We start from the raw sequence: 22309 nt of genomic DNA, 5'->3' as shown, positions 1-22309 counted from the left end.
ACGAGTGAGGCTAGGTTAGGATAAGTTAGGTCAGGTTTGAATAAATTGGCACCGATGAGGAAAGATTAGTGTCAGAATGACATAAGATGGCACCCATCTGCCTTTGGTGCAGAAGATGGAGCCTGTCCTCGGCACTGTTGCAGTGGTAAATGAAGGCAGCTTTTTAAATGATATTCATCACTTATTATGGAAATACAAAATATCCAAAGTTGGGGGGTAGGGGGGAGCACATGTAAAATTTTGGGTAAAAAAAAAAATAAAAAAATACTTTGGTCCCACATCTTGAAGATTACTGAAACACAATATACTGGTATTCACAATTCTCTTTTCACTTCAGTTAGACCTAAAACTGACAGCTCTCTGTCTTTAATGCAATAATGAGTTATAACAGGAGATTAGCATGTGGGGATCTGTTTTAGCCAACCTCATTCTAGTCTCTTAAGGTTACGTCAGCTTACTTGGGGTTGGCTAATTCAGTCTGCACTGTAGTTCTGTACTTCATTGTACGAAAGAGCATGGCATCGTATATGGACTTCTGTTAACTAGAATGCCAAGAAAGGAATAGTTATGTATGGTAGCATACCATGTCTTGAGGGGAGAAGTAAAGCATTTTAAAATAAAAATATGTCTGCACAAATGTAAAATCCACAAGATAAAATATTTTCAAAAATACAGTACTAGATAGTTGTGGGGTCATTAGGGCTGTAATATGCAGTTCCTGTAAATTCTGTTTGAGTGGAACACATCCAAAAAAAATTAGGGAGTGACTAACAGACGGGGCTACTGAATCCTAAACGTGGTAAACTCTAAGAGGTATGGAGAAATGCAGCCACTTCAGCTAGGCATTTGTAGATTTTTGTAGATGATACTTTATGGGATTTTGTTGTGAAAAGGAGGCACATCAGGTGAATATTGCTGTCCATGATCGTGGAATTTTCATTCTTTAACCCACCACGTCCCGTTGACGTATATATACGTCCACACGTTTTGTCACTGTCAATCCCGTTGACGTATATAAACGCGCATCAGTTGCAATTTCCCTAATTTGCACATTTTCAATTTTCGCTCGTGATTTTTGGCACGTATACACGGGACACTTTCCTCTACAAGGTGCCAGGCAGGGACAATGCCTTACCCTGCATGACCTCCCCCCCCCCACACGCCATTGTCTTGGCAATTCACCTGTTACCAGTGACCTGGCCAGGAAAGAAATGTCATGCCACGGTACGAAATTCAGGGCCAGAGTGATTCCCCAATCGATGACAATGTGGAGGACAAACTTTATGTAGCTTCAGAGGAAGAAACGGTCAGAAATGATGATCAGGTAATGTCACTAAAAAAGGTCAGGTATGTTGATGTGTTTGGTGAGTGAAACCATGCTTATATTGCTTATATTACTGTATGAAAACCAATATACTCTCATACTACATACAAATTCCTACCAAATAAATAAATAAATTTCATTTATGAGTGGTGTGGAACAGTTACCCTCCCACAGAGCTCGTTTTCTTTGGAGCCAGCCTGATAAAAAACCCAGTAAGGTAAGGGGTACTCCTACCTGTATCGAGTACTTTAAACCTCAGGTGAGCGATTTCTCTATGAATTTTCGATGTTTCTCACCAAAAGCGGAGGTTTGAGCCAAAAAATTTTTTTTCCAAAATTGGTCGGGATTGGGGGGAGTTAGTGGTGGAAAATCGGTCGGGATGGGGCTGGTTAAATAATGTCCTGTAGTGTTTGACAGAAAAAAGCCTGTAGTTCACCCATTGCAATGAAAGAGTTACCAGTAACAAGGAAACCTTAGGCTAGAGAATTCTGAGAAACAAATGACAGATGAGATGTGTTTTACATTAAGAATTAGCATTTGTAAATTTTGGGTAACAGGCTTTGTGGTTAGGATTTAAAAAAAAAAAAAATGATAATTTTATTATGTACCAGTTATTTTTATGCTTTACAGGATAGCATTTTGTCGTGATCACATATTAAATCTTTTCCTTTTTAGGAATGCATGTACAGTAGCAGAATTATAGCTTGAAATCACACATGTAATATAGCCTATACTGGTACTGTACAGTGATAATAAACTATGAATCAAGAGTATGAACATCAGTGCCAACATAAAGTGGTGACAGCAGCATGTGATTTACTCAGTGTCATGGCATTACTGATACATTATTCAAGCTAAGCAGAGTTTCTTGATTCTAACAAGTGAACTATGGCAAGAAGTGAAACCTGATAAAGTAGGCACCAGTGAAGTGTCTGAGTGGCAATGTTTGAATGTAAAGTTATATAAGTGCAATTTAATTCATTTTTGAAGTTGGAAAATATGACTAGTGTGTGGAACAGTTGCCTCCGCCAGCTGCAGAACAAACGATCTGTGTGGCAACGAGTGCTTAGAGAAAATCGGTGTATTGGCTGCAGCGATACATACAGGCCTCTAGTGTGAGGTGTTGTGTGCATTGTGGCCACCAACCCCAACTGTCAGCCTTCCTACTCCTCCTCCTCTTCCTCCTCCTTCTCCTCCTCTTCCTCATCTCTTTCCTTGTCTGTATCATCCTCCTCTTGCTACTCTCATTCCTCTTCTTACTCTTCCTCCTCCCCTTCTTCCTCCCCACCCACCTCATCTTCATACTCTGTCTTATCCCCCGCCATCATTTCCTCCTGTTCCCTCCCTCCGCCACAGCAGCCGTCCACCTCCCCCACATACTGGCGCCCCCCACACTGCACCATCACACCCCAACAAATGTTTGATTGGGAAGAAGGGGACCGGTTTTCTTTTGAGGACTCTGAACGCTTTGAAGAAGACTCACTATGTAGCTGGATCAGTGAACCTGAATCCCTCTGCAACAACTGGAGGGGGTGGAAACGCTCAGAGAAAATCGCTTCCCTTCTCTATGGCCGGGCAAGAGATCAAGGTGAGTCATTTTACCGTCATTTTCTTACGGTATCTTTGTTAAGGTGTGCTCCTCTAGTCTATAGCACTGTCTTTTTCCTGTGAGTTTGAGTAAAGAGTTTCAAAGGTTTGAAAGGTGACCAAATGCTATTGTGCCCATATCACTAAGCATGCTGATAATTGTGTGCCTATTTTTTAAGGTTTCATGTACCTCTCTCCAAGTCTTATCTTTCCAATATTAGTCAGAAACATGATCTATCTATCTAGGCTACTGCCAAATGCCATAATCCTTTAAGGGGTGGCCATTTGTCCTTGAGTTAGTTACTTTACGGGGAGGGGCACTAACCCTCAGCCAATCAACTTGTTAGCATGTAGAGAACATATTTGGGATGGTTAGCTATATAGTTACCCCCCAGCGTTGTAAAGGGTTTCCTGGCATACAGGAAACCATTAGGCTTGTTACTCGGTGTAAAACCACCTGAAAAGGAAAGAAGATTACCTGTACCTGGTACCGGTAATAGAAAGTGACAGGAAAGATGGGAGAAACAGAAAGAGAGGAGTGCAGACACAGAAAAAGAATGGTAAAGGTGAAGGAAGAAGTAGGCAGCACTACATCAAGTGAGTGGATGATGGTTGCCATCACCTGCTACCGTACAAAGAAATATGACGATCTATCTACTATCTATCTATCTACTGCCAGACGCCATAATCCCGTAAGGGGTGGCCGTTTGACTTTGAGTTAGTTGTTTTATGGGGAAGGGCACTAAGCCTCCACCAACCCACTTGTTGACACGTAGGGAACACATATGATTTGGTTATATGGTTACCACCCAGCGTTGTAAATGGTTTCTTGGCTTACAGGAAACCATTTGGCTTGTCACTCAATGTAAAGCCACCTGTAAAGGAAAGAAAAGCAATAAGAAGTGACAGGAAAGATGGGAGAAATAGGAAGAGAGGAGGACAGGCACAGAAAAAGAATGATAAAGGCTAAGGAAGAAGTAGACGATGATAGTATTAAATTAAAGAAAGAAATGAGTACTGCAAGATGGAAAAAAAAGTTGTTGTTTTTTTGTAAAAGCCACAAACCATGTTTTCTTTTATAAACCACAAAAAAATGTAATGGTTTATTTGGTTTTAATGGTTGTTCTGTATTACTTACATTGATTGCATGTTTATATGTAGTATATGTATATACTGTATAGATATATATACAGTATTAGTGGTAGGTGGTGGTGACCATCATCCACTCACTTGATGTAGTGCAGCCTACTTCTTCCTTAGCCTTTATCATTCTTTTTCTGTGCCTGCCCTCCTCTCTCCCTATTTCTCCCATCTTTCCTGTCACTTCTTATTGCTTTTCTTCCCTTTACAGGTGGCTTTACATTAAGTGACAAGCCAAATGGTTTCGTGTAACCCAAGAAACCATTTACAACACTGGGTGGTAATCATATAACCAAACCATACGTGCTTCCTACGTGTCAGCAAGTGGGTTGGTGGAGGGTTAGTGCCCCTCCCCGTAAAACCAATAACTCAAAGTCAAATGGCCACCCCTTATGGGATTATGGCGTCTGGCAATAGATAGATAGATAGATAGATATAATATATATATATACCGGTATATAATATATATACATACCGTATATATATATATATATATATATATATATATATAATATATATACATACAGTATATATATATATATATATATATATATATATATATACCTGAGCAATTTCGTGTATTCTCATCTTCAGGGGAGAGCTCTCCCCTTGTGGATATCACCATATCTATGAATCACATGCTATTAGCTAAGTGATTTAATTGCATATACCATATACTGTATATAGTTTATATATACTGTATATATATATATATATATATATATATATATATATATATATATATATATATATATATATATATATATACTGTACAACGAGAACATTGAAGTAAAATTATTAAGTTACTCTTTTTGGTAAGGAATAGCTACTGTTTTTTTTTTACCAGTATCTTAATTATGTTTAAATATTGGGCATAAATTATCTTGTTTTATCATCATCATCATCATCATCCGGACCTCCTTTCTCACCCTAGGATAGAGTGAGGAGTAGCAGTGTCGAGACAGCTTGTTTTTCACCAAAATTGAGATGTGTCTATTTTCTGTAATTAGATTATTAAGAATAGTTTATATTACTGGTACCCAGTTTATATCTGTAATAATAAAGTACAATATAGTTACAGTATAAGAGTATCAGTCATCCATTTGCTAAAATGTTAACAAAACTTTCCTTTGGTTAACAGTTCTTGCAGAATTTCGTACAATAACTACCAGTACCTTATTGTGTAACAGTAAATATAGATAATATTACCCTGAAATTCCCTGGACCATATTCAAAGTTTAAAAGTTAAAGACATTAAAGAAACAAAACAACACAAGCATTGGGTTTATTAAAAAAAAAAAAAAGCACACATGGTGAAACTAATCCACCCTGGAGTACCGTATGCTGTATATGTGGTAATAAAGAGTTAAGATACTGGTATGTGAATTAAAATAATTCTCAGAAAGTTGGAACCAACCTTTTAGGCCTATCATACGGCACTTTGAAATGTATGGATGAATATAGAGAAAGAGAATTACAGGAAAGCCAAAGTCAGAGAGTAGAGAATTCAGAAGATTGAAGTTCAGGAACACAAGAGGAAGATATGTTGTTGCCTACATATACACAACAGCCATCTTTGGCTTTGAAATGAATATAGAGAAAGTAGGTGGATACAGAGAAGGATTTCCTGACAGTTGCCTCAGACAGCAGAGTCTCTGTTAGGAAGAAAAGGTAAGGTTTAGAGGAGGAGAGATGGTGCTTAATAGAGAGAAAGTTGGAGAAAAGGCCGTGAATGTTCCAGAAATGAAGAAGTGAGTCAGACAGTGGTTCCAGGCATCTTGCTGGGTCATCAATGGGAGAGGGGCGGATGGTGAGAGCATTTAGCCTATGTCCCCCCATTCCCCAGACTCCGAGGCAACTGTCAGTATACAGGTTGGCCCAGAAATTGTGCTCCACTAGAAACTCGTGTGACAGTATCTTATCTTGTGGAGATATTGGTAGTTCAGTCAGCTAATATGGGCATGGTTGTGGCATATGGAATAGGAAATGAATAAATTGTGCAAGGTATATTCTGATAACACTGAGTGAGCCATCTCCACAACACGAAGAAATTTGCAGGTGGAGTGGACATGGAGTGTTACTGTATAGCCTGATTTATATTGTCATAGGGGTGATTTGTTTGTGGTACCCCTTATGGGATTAAGGCATCTGGCTATAGATAAAGATTCTCAGCTACCAGTACAGTTGACTTTTAGTATTTTCCAGATTTGCTGAACATGATGCTGACCTTGGAGTGTACCGGTACCTACTTTCTTATGCTGTAGTGTAAATACACATTTAGTAATTTCATGTTGGGTCTAACACTTACATATTAACATGAACAGATGGAGGTGTACATTCACTTACGGAGATGTGTGCAAGGACGGTGGCGGCTCATATCCCATTTGAAGTGGTGGAGCAGATGATGCCACCTGTTCCTGAGCAGTTACAGCTCCTCATAGCATTTTGGAGTTTCCCTGAGAATGAAGAAGATATCAGATTGTATAGCTGCCTTGCCAATGGCAATGCAGACGAGTTTCTCCGTGGAGAGAACCACTACAAGCACAAGAGCGTGCATGACCCACTACAAATTGGTAAGTATCTTTACACCTTTTTATCTTTGGAACATCATCTGAGTCTTTGTTGCTTCTTAGATGCAAAATACAGTGTTGCTTCTTAGATGCAAAACACAGCTCTTTCAGTCACAACACTAAATTTATAGACACATAGATTGAGATGATGTATGCTATGCCTATTAAGCAAGTGCACATCAAGTGCTAAACAATATAAATTAAAAAACTATGTTACTTTTGAAAGTGGAAGGCCACATGTTTGAAAGAAAAGAGTGAATCATTGTACTGGAAAGAAGTTGAGAAAGTGAAAAGCTTATGGCTAAAGGCAAGGTTGGACAGGGCTAGTTTGTCACAAACATGAATGATGAAGAGGGGAATATCTGATCAGGCATGTGCATGTGATGAAAGATCGCCTGCAGTAAGGGAACAAGATCTTTGCAGACTGGTTCATAGTTTTATGTATGTTTGTGAGGGGCATGGGTTGAAAGTAGTGGTAACATTAATGGAGTAAATTGTTGGTTTTTAAGAGCAAAGGTGACTGTATGAATGAGATCCAGTATCTCACTGCAGTTAAGAGGTAAAAGAACAATGGCATTCATAAAAAATGACCTACCCACTATTGGTTTAATCCTATCCATTCTACCTGCCAGTCAGTCTGGGGTAAGAAGGAGGGAAGGAGGTGGAGGTGTCAGGGGGTGGGTAGAGAGAAGATGAGTGGTGGCAGACGTGATACGCAGATGTATAGTGGAGGAGCAGGAGAAGGCTTGAATATGGTATGATTTTCAAATGCTAGGTCTGTACAATATTTCAGAATTGCTGTGTAGGCTATTAGTGGTACAGTATTTGTTTCAGTGTTATATATTACCACAAATAAATTCTGTCATGTGTAAGCCCTTATGGTTTAAAGTTATAGGTATGGAGATATAGATTTAGTTAAATAATATAGCTGTGTGTTTGGTCCCAAGGGTTTCACTTGAGTGCAACGGTGGTGGTGTCATCGTCGGGAACAAAAGGTCAGTTCAATGTAGCCGTGACCTTTGACCGAGGTCGCATCACCACCTGCAATTGCACCTGTTCAGCCAATGCATCATGGTGTTCCCATGTTGTAGCAGTTTGCCTCCACCGCATACACCAGGTAAACCATCCCACCTGTACAGTAAGACCTTGATGTAACGGACTATAGCACCTATTCCCATGTCTGAACTAATATGGGCAAAGACAGTTCAGATACTCATGCAGTAAGAGCCATGTTATCTTTTGAGGTATGTTTCAGTGTACAGGTTAAATTACTGTACAGGTATCTACTTGCAGTAGTATGTAGTAAGCTTTCAGAATCAAATAAAGTTATAACTTATGTATCATCAAGAATTCATACAGTACTTCTGTATGTTTGGTCTCATTTTCAGCATGAATAAATGGGCAGTCAGCCTACTGTTAATACACCGTTATTGATCACAGAGCCTCGGAAGCACCACTTTACAAAAGAAAACACTCAAAAGGGGGGAAGGGGGCTCAGAAAAATCAATGGAGACACACACTTCACTTTCATCTTAAAACAAGTCTAGCATATGATTAAAGAAAAAAAAAAAAAAACTCATAGCATCAGGACCAGACTTGATTGCAATCACCAAAAATGTAACATTGGGTTTGTAAATAAAAAATAATAAGTTTTGGTTTATGAACAAAAATTCCTTTCCAAAGCTATTTGAATTTCCTTCCAAAGCTGCTCCACCAACTAGCCATGCTCCATTCTTTCTTATAGCCAAGTCAGGTGAAACTGCGTGCCCCAGTCAGTGAGTCCCTGTCACGGCTACAGAGGGACCAGCTGCAGAAATTTGCCCAGTACCTCATAAGTGAACTCCCACAGCAGATATTGCCAACAGCCCAGCGTCTTATCGATGAAATCCTCTCTAGTCAGATGTCGGACATCAACACAGTAAGTTAAATTGAAGTAGACCCTGAATAAAATGATAAAACTATTATCTTCATTTTATGAAAGTGACACCTTGAATTATCATCATCTTCATTTGAATACAAGAGATCACTTTGATGAACTCAAATGGTGGAGGGTTAGTGCCCCTCCCCAGAAAACAGCTAACTAAAAAGACGAACAAGAAGCCTCGGACAAGGACTGACCAAAAGATGACGACCAAGGACCTGACAGTGGACATGGTACGGATCACGACGTTGTATGTAAGGGCTGCGAATAATGAGGTAAAAGAGAGAGAGATTGTCCAGGTGCTTGAGGGTGCGAAAGTGGACGTATTTGGAGTAACTGAAACTAAATAGAGAGGAGAGAGTGTGAGAGAATGGGAGTATGGATGGGGTATATGTGCAGGAGTAGGTGAGAATGAGAGGACAAAAGAAGGAGTGTGTATTATAAGTAAAAGATGGTAGAAAAACATAAGAGAGTATGGATGAGTTGGGTCAAAGATTGTGTAGGTAAGATTGAAAGTTGAAATACAAATGGGGGTGATTGTGTGTGTATGCGCCAATGGAAGATTGTGCAAACAGAGTGAGAGAGGAGTTCTGGACAAATGTGGAAGTGTGCATGGAAAAGTTTAGAAGGAATGAGAGAATGTTTTTGATTGGTGATATGAATGGTAAAGTAGGGAATGTGAAGGTGGATGGACTAGTTGGTGAGTGGGATGTGCCTGCTGAGATAGATGAGAATGGCAGTGTGTTAGTGGACATTTGTGCCGGGAGGGGGTTGGTGATAGCCAATACCCTCTTCAGGCACAGAATGATCCATGGTGAGTGATGAGAAGGGTGGGTGGTGAACTGAATAAAAGGAAGGCAATGATTGCTTATGTGTATGTGGATGGAAGGATGCAAAGATGTGTAATGGATGCAAGAGCTTATGGAGGTTGGGGGAGTGGACTTTCTGACCACTACAAGGTGGTGGCCAGAATCAAGATCCAAGTAAGATGGAGAAATAGAAGAAGGGAGGGATGGGAGGAAGGAGTAGTTGCAAGGAGAGTGGAAAGGTTACAAGAGGATGAGAAAAAGGCAGAATATAAGAGAGAAGTGGAGGAACGATTGGGTACATATGAATTGGAGCAGATGGGTGACGTGGAAGGTGTGTGCAGGATATTCACACAAGAAATATGTGCAGCATGTGATGTGGTGTGTGAGGTGAAGAGGACAGAGGGGGGTGCAAGGAACAGTGTGGTGGACTGAAGAGGTGAGACAGGCTGTGGCACAAAAGAAGAAAGCATACAATGAATGGATGAGAAATAGGGGCGTGGAAGAATTTGAGAGGCGGAAGAGAGAGTTATATGTGGAAAGGAAGAGAGAGGTGAAAAGATCAGTAAGTGGGTAAGTGATGAGGAATTTGGAAGGAATTTGGGTGTAAAGTGGAGGGACTGTAAGAAAATGTTCTGGAAGGAGGTGAAGAGAGTAAGATAGGGTGGCAGTGAAGTTAGCAGGGGAGTGAAAGATAAAAATGGTAGGCTACTAGTGGAGCAGGGAGAAAAAGTGAGCAAATGGAGAGAACACTTTAAGGAATTGTTGAACATAGAGGATGGAAGTAATGCAAGTATAAGTGGCTGGGGAATGGCTGGGAGAAGGAGGGAGGTGAGAAGACAGGAAGAAATCGGTAGGATAGAAATTGTGGAAGCAATGAAGAAAGTCAAATTGGGGAAAGCCCCAGGAATTGATGGAGTGTGTGGTGAAATGTTGAAGCATGGGGGAGAGATAGTAGTAGAATGGATGTGGAAGATGTGCAGTTTGGCCTGGGAGGAAGGTAGAGTCCTGGAGGATTGGAAGTTAGGTATAATTATTCCCTTGTACACTCGCTTCAGAAAGTATCGGTGCACTGTGGGTCCGATGTCATCCAGAATGATTCAACCATGTGGCAATGATCACCCGTTAATACCTGTATATATTATAACATCTACGGCCATTCCCTACTCATCATGAAGGACACAAGAGATATCTGATATACCAGTCATTTATTGTCAGAGATGCCTGCGTGTGTGAGGACAGAACCGCAATTTCCAGTTTCCTTTGTTCCGTGTGTCATAATATTTAATGCATAGTCTGCACCGATACTTTCTGGAGCGAGTGTACATGAAAATGGGAAAACGAAGTGTGTGGTAATCATAGGGACATTTGTCTTCTTAGTGTAATAGGAAACGTGTATGGTAGGATACTTATTGACAGAGTTAGGGAAATAACAGAGTAGAACAGGGAGGCTTTAGGAAGGGAAGAGGTTGTGAAGATCGGATATTCATTCTTAGATCTTTAGTGGAAAAGTTTCTAGAGAAGGGAAAGAAGTTGTATGCAGCTTTCATGGATTTGGAGAAAGCATATGACAGGGTGGATAGACAAGGATTGTGGAAAGTATTAAGAATATATGGAGTAGATGGGAAGTTGTTGAATGCTGTGAAGAGTATGTATGTTGGTGCTAAGGCTGCAGTGCATGTGGATGGTGAACTGAGTGAATTTTTCTCTTTGAAGGTTGGGTTGAAACAGGGATGTGTCATGTCTCCATGGTTGTTCAATCTGTACATGGATGGGGTAATAAAAGAGGTACAAGGTAGGGCAGTGGATGTTGGAGTGACCCTGGTGAGAGAGGGTAGTGTTTGGAAACTCTCTGTACTGTTGTTTGCAGATGATACTGTGTTGTTGAGTGAAGACGAAGGGGAGCTGCAAGGCTTGGTGAATGAGTTTGGGAGAGTGTGTAAGAAACGGAATCTAAAGGTGAATGTAGGGAAGAGTAAAGTGATGGTCTTTGAGAGAGGTGAAGTCAGTGAATGTCCAGTGAGGTTGGATGGTGAGGATATGGAAAATGTGAGTACGTTTAAGTACTTGGGTAGTGTGATGAGTAAGGATGGAGGTTTAGAGGGTGAAGTGCTTGAAATGGTTCAACAAGGAAGAAAGGTTGCTGGTTCCTTGAAAGCAGTGATAAGAAACAGGGAAGTGAGCATGGAAGTGAAAAAATTACTACATGACAGTATTGTGATACCAACTCTAATGTATGGAAGTGAAGCCTGGACGTTGTTGGAGGGACACAGGTTAAGAGTGAGAGCAGTGGAAATGAGTTATTTGAGAGGAGCCTGTGGAGTCACATGGAGAGACAGATTTACAAATGTGGATATAAAGGAGCGTTGTGGTGTGGATGTGGATGTGATAGGAAGCTTTAGGAAGAACACACTGAGGTGGTTTGGCCATGTGGAGAGGATGGAGGGTGAGAGACTGACAAGGAAAGTATGTGAGTGAGGTGGAGGGGGGGAGAGGGAGGGGGAGGCCAAGGATGAGATAGAGGGATGGAGTGGAGAGATATATGAGATTGTGGGGTGTGAGTTGGGAGCAGGGCAGTGAAATGGCGGGGGACAGGGCGACTTGGAGGTGATTTGTTTGTGGCCACCCCTTACGGGATTGAGGTGTCTGACGATAGATAGATAGATGTATGTTGATGCTGTTCTACTTCCTGATAGTGAACAAGAGCTTAAGCAGACTACTATGGAGGTTTGTTGATGTGTGTGTGCTTATGCTTTAAAAGTAAATGTGGAAGAGCGCAGAGTGATGGCTGTTGAAAGAGAAGTTGACGCAGAATGAGATATTCTTGTGACTGAAAGATAAATCCCTGAGTTCAGTGATGGAAAAGAGAAGTAAATATGCAAAGGAAATGGAAAGAGGAGGATCACAGGTAAAGAAAGTGGTTGGTACTGTGAAGGACTTAGTACAAAACAGATGTTGTGAGTGTGGCAGCTGCTAAAAGATTGCATGAAGGAGTTTCAGTGCCAGCATTAACATATGGATGTGGGTCTGGTTCAGTGTGAAAAGAGATAGAGCAATGGAGATGGGGTTATCGAGAAATGTGTGTGGATTGCAGGGTGGACATTATAAGAAATAATTTGATTCCAAAAAATGTGGGATAAGGAAGTCTGTGGAGTTAAAGAAAACATGTTTAGGTGGTGTGGTCATACGGAGCAAAAAGGTATATATAAAGTGGCGAAAAGGATACAGTAACGGTTTATGTGAGTTTGAAGGTGGGAAGAGGCATGGTTGACCAAGAAGAAGGTGGATAGATATGCTAAATGAGTATGTGAGGTAGTGTGGTTTCAAGATTGATGAGGTTAGGGATTGGACAAGGGATCAAATTGATTGGGTGAATTTTGTATGGAAAAGTGCACCTCTGATTCTAACCTGACGGTTATCAGATTGACTTCCTGGCAGGTAGTTGTGAAATACACATGTGTGGATGGTTATGCTTGTGAGGCAGAATCTGGATTTCAGAGGTTTGAATGGTGAGTGAAGGGATGTGTGACTCATTTCATTGGGCATGCTGTTTATTAGTTTTCATACTATTATGTCTTTTATTTCTGTTGTTTCTAGAGCCTACCTAAGCCTACCTGTGGTTGAGGAAAAGAATTATAATGATGATGACACGCAGTTGTTTGTCAAAAGAATGCTCACACAGTATCCTTTCATGTTATTGCAGGAAGACATATGTTTCTTAATCCCATCAGTACAGTGATGTCTGTTTTCCACTTCACTCATCCCTGCCTGACAGTTTTATTCTACTTATGGAAGCTCATTCATAGTTAGAGTTAATAGAGTTTGTTTCTAACCCATTCATTACCAGATTCTCCTAAGCTGAATAAAAACTTGAGGACTTTGCAAAAATAAACAACGAGTACATTCTCTGATTGGAGTGGTTAAATCTGCCCCTATCTTGCGGCAACCAGAGTCCTGAGTGGATGTTTACTCTTTTAGGTGTCCGGCGCCCCAGACCCAACAGCAGGGGGTTCTGCCAATGAACAGATGGCATGGTGGCTGGATGAAAGCAATTTACATGACAACATACACAAGATCCTCGTTAAATTCTGTGTACCTTCACCCATTGTTTTCAGGTTAGTGAATTCCATAGTACTGTTTTATATTAACTTTAGTAGTGGGAAATCTGTACTGATCAGAATTACTATCTATCTATCTATATACCTAGGCTGCTTCCCCCAAGGAAGGGAGGTAGCCGAGACAGGACGACACACTCCCCATTTACTCATCCATTCAAACACATTCATTCGCATCTTAGCCCCAAGAGTAGAACGGACAGATCCTCACCGCACCACACCGCACAAGGGTCAACTGCGCAATGCAATCAGTGACATCCGCAGCAGGGCCCGACAGCAGAGCTGGTTTACCCCTGCCACATCATAACAGACCCATCCCCTTACCCGCACCTGACCTGACTAGCTGATCAGACCAAATGCAGGAGAATATCCCCTCAGGGCTGCATCATCACTTATTCATTCACAATTTCTCTCCATTTATTTCTGTCACGCACAGCCACTCTTCCTTGCTCAACAGACATCCCTCTCGCATCCAGTGCTCTCTTCACACTGTCCATCCATCCTATTCGTGGTCTTCCTCTCAGCCTTACACCTCTCACATCAGATCTAGTTATCTTTTTCACCAATTGCTCATTATCCATTCTCTCCATATGCCCAAACCATCGCAACACCCTCTGCTCAACTCTACCAGCCATCTCCCGAACAACTCCAGTTCTCCTTCGCACTTCATCATTTCGCACTCGATCCATACGCGTCACTCCACACATACTCCTCAGACACCTCATCTCCATTACATTCAAACTTTTCATCTCTGCTACACCCATATTCCATTACAGTATTGCAATAACCCTTCATTATGCTTTCCTTTCTTGGTGACCAATGGCTGGTCTCTTGTTGCTCAGTACAGTGATACTTGAACAGTACTGTACTGCATAGTATTTGAAGTTTTGGGTTATGAACTTCCGTAGCTAAGAAAGTATCTTTCATTCTGATCCTCTTTTTTTGTGCTTCATATTCCCATCACAAAAGACAGATTCATGTAACAACTTCAAACGCCACAACCACTGAAAGTGTTGGTGAATACTGTATTTGAGTGTGGTAGTACAGTACAACCTATCTTAATGGTACAGTATTTACCCCATCTTTGTTTATTCTGCATCTACGTGCAAGCATTACAATTTGATTTGTTGCACCATATTACAGTAATAAAATTGTTTTGGGTTTATGTATTAACAAGTGATTTGTACTGGATACTGAAAGGCAGTTCATTGTTGCAAACTGCATCAGTGCATGGAATCTTTACATGCTGAAGTAAGATAGGGAACAGTGAGTGCATAATATATTGTATGCTCTAAACAAGAGGCAGTCTGTTAGCTGTCAGTCTGGTAACTTTGGAAGAAAATCTCAACTCTTCATATATCATGTCAGATTAATTTGAGGGGAAAAGTTTATTTATTTATTTTTTTTATACAGTGCTCAGTTAAAAATAGTATTTTATTTTTCCATTACATTTTGAAACTTTGGATGAAACATTTGAAAATATTCTCCACTAACATATTATATATGTATATGGTGTGCAATTTTCCATAACCTCTGGATGCCTGACGATATACAGGTATATCACTGCCAGCCTCTCTCTACGGGCATTTTTCCCAAAATTGCTTGTTTTCAAACCTTAATATCTCAGAAAATATAGCAGTTAGGGAAACAGATTAAAAACCATATTACTCACCAACTCCTCTTGCGTTAGCATCCCCAGGTCTGTTGGTGGTGGCATTGATGAGTAAGGACATGAAGAATATACATAATTTTTGGCCGCTAGGCAGGCTTTATTTGTGCATGTGTTTGTGGTCCCAACTTTCACTTTGCTCTCAACGTGATAACTTCTCCATTACTAGATAAACTAGACATAATTGCATCCAAGACATACTCTATGGCACTGTCACATATGGCGTGAAAACACTTGCAGTTATAGCTATCCCCTGGTGTCCCTGGTCCACCAATTTTGCGTTGGATATGACCGTCCCCCGGCGCCTAGGGGTAAAAAAAAAAAAGAAATGAATAAGAACTACAGTACTACTATGAACACAGGAGAACTATTTAGGAAATACTGTATGGCTATTCAGTGTGTACATTAAACTCTCATTTATCCATTGTTGCAATATCTGGCCCAGCGCAGTATCCGGCGCTGCTGGCTCAGCTGTATTACAGCAGTATCTGGTGAAATGACGCAATATCCAGCGTCAAAAAAAGGATGTAACCAGTGGTTCTATCCAGTATCCAGCATTGAGGTGTATCAACCAGCTCATAAATGGTAGCCAGCCAGTGCTGTGTTACTGTCTTGTATCAGTATTGTCTTTTATGCTTAATTTTATGCATTAATTTCAGTTTTTAGGATTGAGGTTTGAGACGGATAGCTATGTAATATCCGGCTCGACGCTGAATGTTGAGCTGATGGTGGGAGGGGGGTCCTGTGTAGTTTGTGGCATTTTACTTTAGCCAGGATAGGGCTTTCCTGAATTCCATCCATCCATCCATTGCCAGACGCCATGTATCCCAAACGGGGTGGTCAAGCGCTTAGAGTTAATTGTTTTACAGGGAGGGGCACTAATTCTCCACCAACCCCACTTGAATTACACCGGATAATTGAGAGTTTTCTGTATGGTATGTGGATAGGGTTTCGAGAAGGTTTAAAGTGAGAAGGAACACCTCCTTGCCTTGGTAAAGTTTGTGGCCATAGTGGTCAGCGAAGCTATGCTAGTCAGAAGTTTTTTTTTTTTTTTTTTTATGTGTCCAACTCTGGGCATAGGCTTCACTGCCTGCTTTCATGGCCCAGTAGCCCTCCTACGTACTGCACACCTCTACATGTCACCACTTCAGCGCTAACACCCACCGTCCATACTGAATACATGCTAGGGCTGTCTCATACAGGACTGGTGTATTAGTATTAGCAGGGGTATTTTTATGACATGTCGGCGGGTCTTCTGGTAGATCAGTAAAGTCTGATTTTTATGAAATTCAAATCCTTAAACTGTTTCCTGCCCCAGCGGGATTTGAACCCAGGTCCGTTAGGACTACAAGCCACCTCTCTACCAATTGAGCCACTGCTATTAGGGATCAATTGGAAAGTCTTCCCCCTAGCAGGAGTTCAGTGGAGCTGGCTGGTTAAGTACTGAGTCAAACCTCCTTTTGAGCCACAATGACAAGTTCTGTTACTCTAAGGCCATTAGCTCCCAGCAGCAAAAGAGCAACTGGCCATAGTGGTGGCTAGACATGGTCCAAAACAGTGGGTACCAAGAATCTTTGTATACTGGTATCTCAATCATGGCACCTAGGGAACTAAACCTAGGGGCATGCAACATACTGAGCCATGCTAGTGAAGCTAACTTGACTGTTCTTGCATATTTTTGATGTTTAAGTTGGGATATCATAGGTCTTAATGATGTCAAAAGACTAGATTAGGCATTCATAAAACTGCCTGATGGTCACATACTATGCTTTAGAGGTATAACCCTTCTTGCATCTATCAAGTAAAGATTTAAAGTATCACTGGTGATGCACAAGAAAAGTATATAATTCTTTTCATTCTTACGTTCTCTCCAGTTTTTTCATTCGCACATTTAACCCCTACACGCCGGGGGTTTTCTGATGTTGCACATCCTCCCTACGGGGGATTTCCGTGATTTTGGAAAAAATACCATTACTTCAAACCCTAATATCTGCCAAACTATAACAGCTAGAGAAAAAATTATAGATACATAAGACTTAATAACTCTTCTTCATTCAAATGAAAGTATCCCCACATCTCGAGTTTGCGGAAAGACGCTTGTGGCTATACACGTCAACCGGCGTTGCTCTGCGCTCAGAATCATGACAGCTATATGCATCAACTGGCATGTAGGGGTTAAAGCTGTATAGGTGTAAATTTGTTTCATTGAAAGTGAGTTTTCCAGTGGTTCTTTGGAGTGGAATCTATCACTTTTTTTATTTTTTAAATGCAGCACACAAAAGCTGTAAAATATAAGGTTCCTCAAGATAAGTCCCCTAAATAGATCCTTTGTATTGTTCTTTACATACTGGTATGTGTATAAACATAAAAGCAAATTATCCTGAATATCTTGTAGCCAGCCACCTTTAGTTGTACTCTCAAAGCTTTGGCAGTTACATCTTTTATCAAGAGGGTTTGGAAATTTATTATGCGATCACCTTATCTACTAATGTAACCAGATGTCTGATTGTAGTCCAGATAGTTTCAGTCCATTCAAAATATCCCCATAATTATGAATCCAAGTATCCAAATAGGTTAGGAATGTAATTACTGTATGTATTTGATCATCATCATCATCATCATCCAGACCTCCTTTCCCACCCTACAGGAGTAGCAGTGTCCAGACAGCTAAAGTTTGCCCAGTCCAATGGGCCAAGCTTTCATTCACTCATCATTCAAGCCCCCAGAATCCTGGCTGTATCTGATACACCAAAAATTTTCACCACATTCTGTACCTTCACATAAGCGTATTCGGTAGAGTCAGCCTGGACGGTTTCATGTTAAAAAGAGGTGCCAAATTCCTGAGCATGCACTTCTCACAACATTCATCCAGCCAGCTCAATCTCTTGTCAGTTCTCTAGCCTTGATGACTTCCATACTCTTTTCCTTACGTGTTCATCCACCATATCCCTCCACCTTCTCCTTGGCCTACCTCGCCTCCTCCCTCCTTCAGATTCATTCAGGTATACCTTTTCACCACTCTATTGTTATCCATTCCCTCCACATGACCATATCATCTCAGTACTCTCTCTTATATTCTAGTGTCCACAGACTTCCTCACCTCGCATCTTTCATGAATCACATTACAGTACTGTATTTCGTATCCTATCCACTCTCTGTACTCCACATACATTCTGCAGCAGTCTCATCTCTACTGCTCTCACTATTGACATTTCATTTTCATGCCACACCGTAGTCTCACATCAATATGTTAAAGTTGGCACAAACACTCCTTCATGTAAGCCTCGATCAGCTGCAACACTCAGTCCTCTCTTTCTTATCAAGACCTTCATAGCGTCAGGTACTTTCCTTCCTTGAGCCACTCTACGTTCCACTCTTTTGCACATTTTCCTGTCTTTTCTATCACTGTACCCAGATGTTTGAACTCTTTCACCAGTTCCAGTCTCTCTCCATTCACTGAAACATCACACTGGGGGTTACCTCTCTCGATTACCATCACATTACTCTTCTACATTTACTCTCAAGGCATGACGCTTACAGACATCATCAAAACTCTGCACTAGTTTACCAAGTTCATGTCCGGTATTTGGAGGTAGTACTGCATCATCAGCATACAACATTTTTGAGATATTCCATCCATCACCATTCATTACCAATGCCATCCTTTTCTCCATTACTCCTGTTTTTACTCCTCTCTTCACCCCATCCATATACAGTAAAAGCTTGATATAACGGAATAATTCAGCCAACCCCTATTCCATTTTATCTAATATTCCGCTTTTTCAAGCTTCTGTTCCAAAACCGTAGATGGAACGGAATTTTCCGATTTTTTCCATATTTCTTCCCTAACTCGTGACCTGAAGCCTGTACACAGTTGCTACTAAATAGCTTCTTTTGCTACACACACACACACACACACACACACACACACACACACACACAGATGCTGCCTATGCTAGACATAATGATACACACAGAGCAGTCAGAACCCACAGTAATAATAATAATACAGTAATAATAATAAATAAAACAGTAAAAAACTCACCTCCAATTGGGGGGGATATGACTTGTTTGTAGAATTATGCCAGACACAGCCCCCAAACATGTGTCAGGCATGATTCTTCGAGATTATTTCTAATTTCTGACCCAGAGAAAGCCTCCCTCTTTATTTTTTTTCCTGCACTTTAGGCATGGTGAACGATTGGTTTGCTTATTTTCTACAGAAAAGGGACAAAAAATTTTGTAATGCCAAAGTAATCACGTACATTTGGAGAGAAGATTTGAACTGTACGGGGGGTTGCTGGTAGACTGCGGCAAGGTGAGCGGCCTCACCCAGCCTGGGACAAAGCGCCTTGTTGCTGCGACCTGTGACAAAGCCCTGTGCCTTGTGATTGACCAGAAACATTTCGGTGCATCATGATTTTTCCACAGCCACGGACAAACTGGGTTGTTTCCAATACGGAAACCCGACACCTTGCGACAGAACGGAAAACTTCTGGAATATTACGAGAACCTTACGGGGAAAAATCATTCTGTTTTATCCCACGTTCGTTATATCAAGCTTTTATATATATATATATTGAACAACCATGGGGGCATCACACAACCTTGTTGCATGCCTACACTGATCGTGAACCATTCAGTTAGATGCCCATTTACCTGTACGCATGCCTCTCTGCCATCATAGAAACCCTTGACAGCACCTAGCAGCTTCCCATCTACAGCTTACATGCGCAAAACCTTCCACAATCCGTCTCTGTCTACTTAGTCGTATGCATTTTCTAGATCCTTAAATGCCATAAACACCTTGTAGTCCTTCTCACAAGCCTTCTCCACCATCTGCCTCACTGCAAATATTTGAGCCACACATCTGCCACTCCTAAAGCCACCCTGTTCATCACTCACAAGGACTTCTGATATCTCTTACTTTCTGTATAATAATTCTTCACATAACTTCCCTGCAACATACAATAAACTTACTTCACGATAATTCTTGCACTCTCTTCGCTTTCCTGTATTTTTGTACGGGGGACACAATCACAGCCTTTTCCCTCTCATCTGGCACAGTTTCACTCATCCATGCCTTCTTATGTATCTCCAACAAGCACTTCATTCCACTCTCTCCACTACATCTGAATCATATGTATTTGATAAATAGACAAAAACTTATTCTTTCCTCTTCCTTCTGCCTACAGGCTACTTTACACTCCTTCTTCTGTCTTTCTTTCCTTCATTCTTTCCTCTTCCTTTTGCCTGTGGGCGACTACACTGAGTGGCAAGCCAAAATGGTTTCCTGTACACCAGGAAACCATTTACTATGTTGGGTGGTAACCATAACACCAAATTATGGCGCCTGGTGGTTTAGTGGGTAATTAAGGCGCCGCAATCAGATTGAGCCATTGCAGGGTTATATCCAAGGTGTGGTTGGGGTTTATTGCTCATGTAATGCCACTCAGGAATGAGTGAGGCTGGTCACTCTCATCTTAATTGTCAGGACCAACTTGCCTAGCCCTGGCCTCCTACGTTTCTCATAGGGCAACGTAGAATTGGATGATGGATGGATGGATGGACAATAAAGAAATGATAGAAGTCAGCCAGTCCTGTGTAGCATCTTGACCTGCCAAAATAAAAGTGGGTCTTTGTCACTATTATTGAACTGACCCTTGTTACGTAGACCTGTTTCTTGCCATGAGTGGTTGAGTCTAATAAGGGTGCAGAGCTGGGCAGTGTTTCCTTAGTCAGTCTTTGCTTCTGTGTTGCAGAGATGTAAGTCAGACAAAGTGAAATTCCTCCTCTTGAAAGAACCAATAAGATGGAGTGAGAGTTTGGAAGGCATGTGTTACATGTGAATATATGTCATGCCCATTTCATTAGTCACTGTTGATTGTTTTTATACTTTAATGAGTTCCTTCTTCTGTTCTACAGTAGATCCCAATCATCTGTTTTGTCATTGAGATATAGGGGGCTGAAGTTTAACATGGAAAGTTTTATCCTTTCACATGCAGGATGTTTTTGTACCCAACAGTGATGTGAACTACCTGAGTTCAACGGCACCCCCTGTGGCTGCTGAATGGGCATCACTTCTGCGGCCACTGAGAGGACGTGAACCAGAGGGCATGTGGAACCTGCTCTCTATTGTGCGAGAAATGTTCAAGAGAAATGATCGCAACTCCATCCCGCTTCTTGAAATTATCACTGAGGAATGCTTAGCCACTGAAAAGGTACTGGGTTAATATGAATACAGTGAAAAATCAGTTATCTGTTGCTGGATTTTTCCAACATATGTCATTACCTTTCATAGAAAATTTCTGAAAAATTTGCTGGGAAACCTAAAACTTGAAAGCCATGCCAATTTCCTGGCAGCTTTCTGTACACTGGTATTTTACCATGCTTATTACAGAATTTAAGGGTACTTTTCTGTGTTTGAACAGTTATACAGCACAGGTATAGGATTATATAGGGGGTTAGGCCACTTTGGGGGGTACTACTTGAGTATCTGTCAGTGTGTCACTATCCAGCACCCTCCTTGGCCACTATATACGGGATATGAGAGATTGCTGTATCCAGTTTCTGGTCACTTTAGTTCAAGGGTGTATGTTTTGTTTTATGTAGATTCAAATCCTGTTTTTATGACATTTTTTAAGATACCACCTATTTCACTAAACTAAGGTCTTTCAGCAAAATGATATCCTCAGTTTGGCTTCAGACATTCTTGTATAATGTTTACCAAATTATTGTTTGTTATCCTAGCAACACTGCTCACATATTTAGCATTCCTAACTAAACACTGCCCTCCCCCCCACCTCTCTCTCTCTCTCTCAGGGCAGAGGGAATAGGCAATGATGATGAATTTCTTTGGACCAGATCCTAGTGTGGTGGGTGAATACAAAAGTGGCACTGCACATGGGTAGCTCAGGTCATGGTGGAAAGAACAACATGAACTCCAATAGCCATGGCAGCCAGTATGCGTGCTCCTCCTTGTGTGATGAAATTGTGGTCCTGTGGCGCCTGGCTGCCCTCAATCCAGCCCTCTCACCCCAAGAGCGTGACCAGCTTGTTGTCCAGTTTAAGGGATGGCATCTCAAGGTTCTTGAAAAAGTTGCCAAGAGTAAAGGTAAGTGTACTGTATTAATGATAGTGATATACAGTAAACTGTCAGTTATCCTTCATCACAATA

General features: G+C 41.1%; 1 protein-coding gene across 1 annotated transcript in view; it reads left to right on the top strand.

Annotated features, from left to right (window-relative positions):
- The first annotated feature begins 2740 nt into the window (after positions 1 to 2740).
- Positions 2741 to 22309, top strand: part of Dora (zinc finger SWIM domain-containing dorado) — a 97355-nt gene continuing 77786 nt past the window's right edge. The window contains exons 1-7 of the mRNA XM_080275503.1: positions 2741 to 2912; positions 6376 to 6624; positions 7569 to 7738; positions 8366 to 8539; positions 13327 to 13463; positions 21158 to 21353; positions 21997 to 22246. Coding sequence (XP_080131629.1) covers positions 2741 to 2912; positions 6376 to 6624; positions 7569 to 7738; positions 8366 to 8539; positions 13327 to 13463; positions 21158 to 21353; positions 21997 to 22246 — 1348 coding nt within the window. The remainder of the gene's footprint in view (positions 2913 to 6375; positions 6625 to 7568; positions 7739 to 8365; positions 8540 to 13326; positions 13464 to 21157; positions 21354 to 21996; positions 22247 to 22309) is intronic.

This window comes from Coenobita brevimanus, chromosome 61, assembly GCF_032717465.1.
Source record: "Coenobita brevimanus isolate Jiangsu-jjx chromosome 61, ASM3271746v2, whole genome shotgun sequence".
NCBI classification, from domain to species: domain Eukaryota; kingdom Metazoa; phylum Arthropoda; class Malacostraca; order Decapoda; family Coenobitidae; genus Coenobita; species Coenobita brevimanus.
This window is presented reverse-complemented; position numbering and strand designations above follow the sequence as displayed.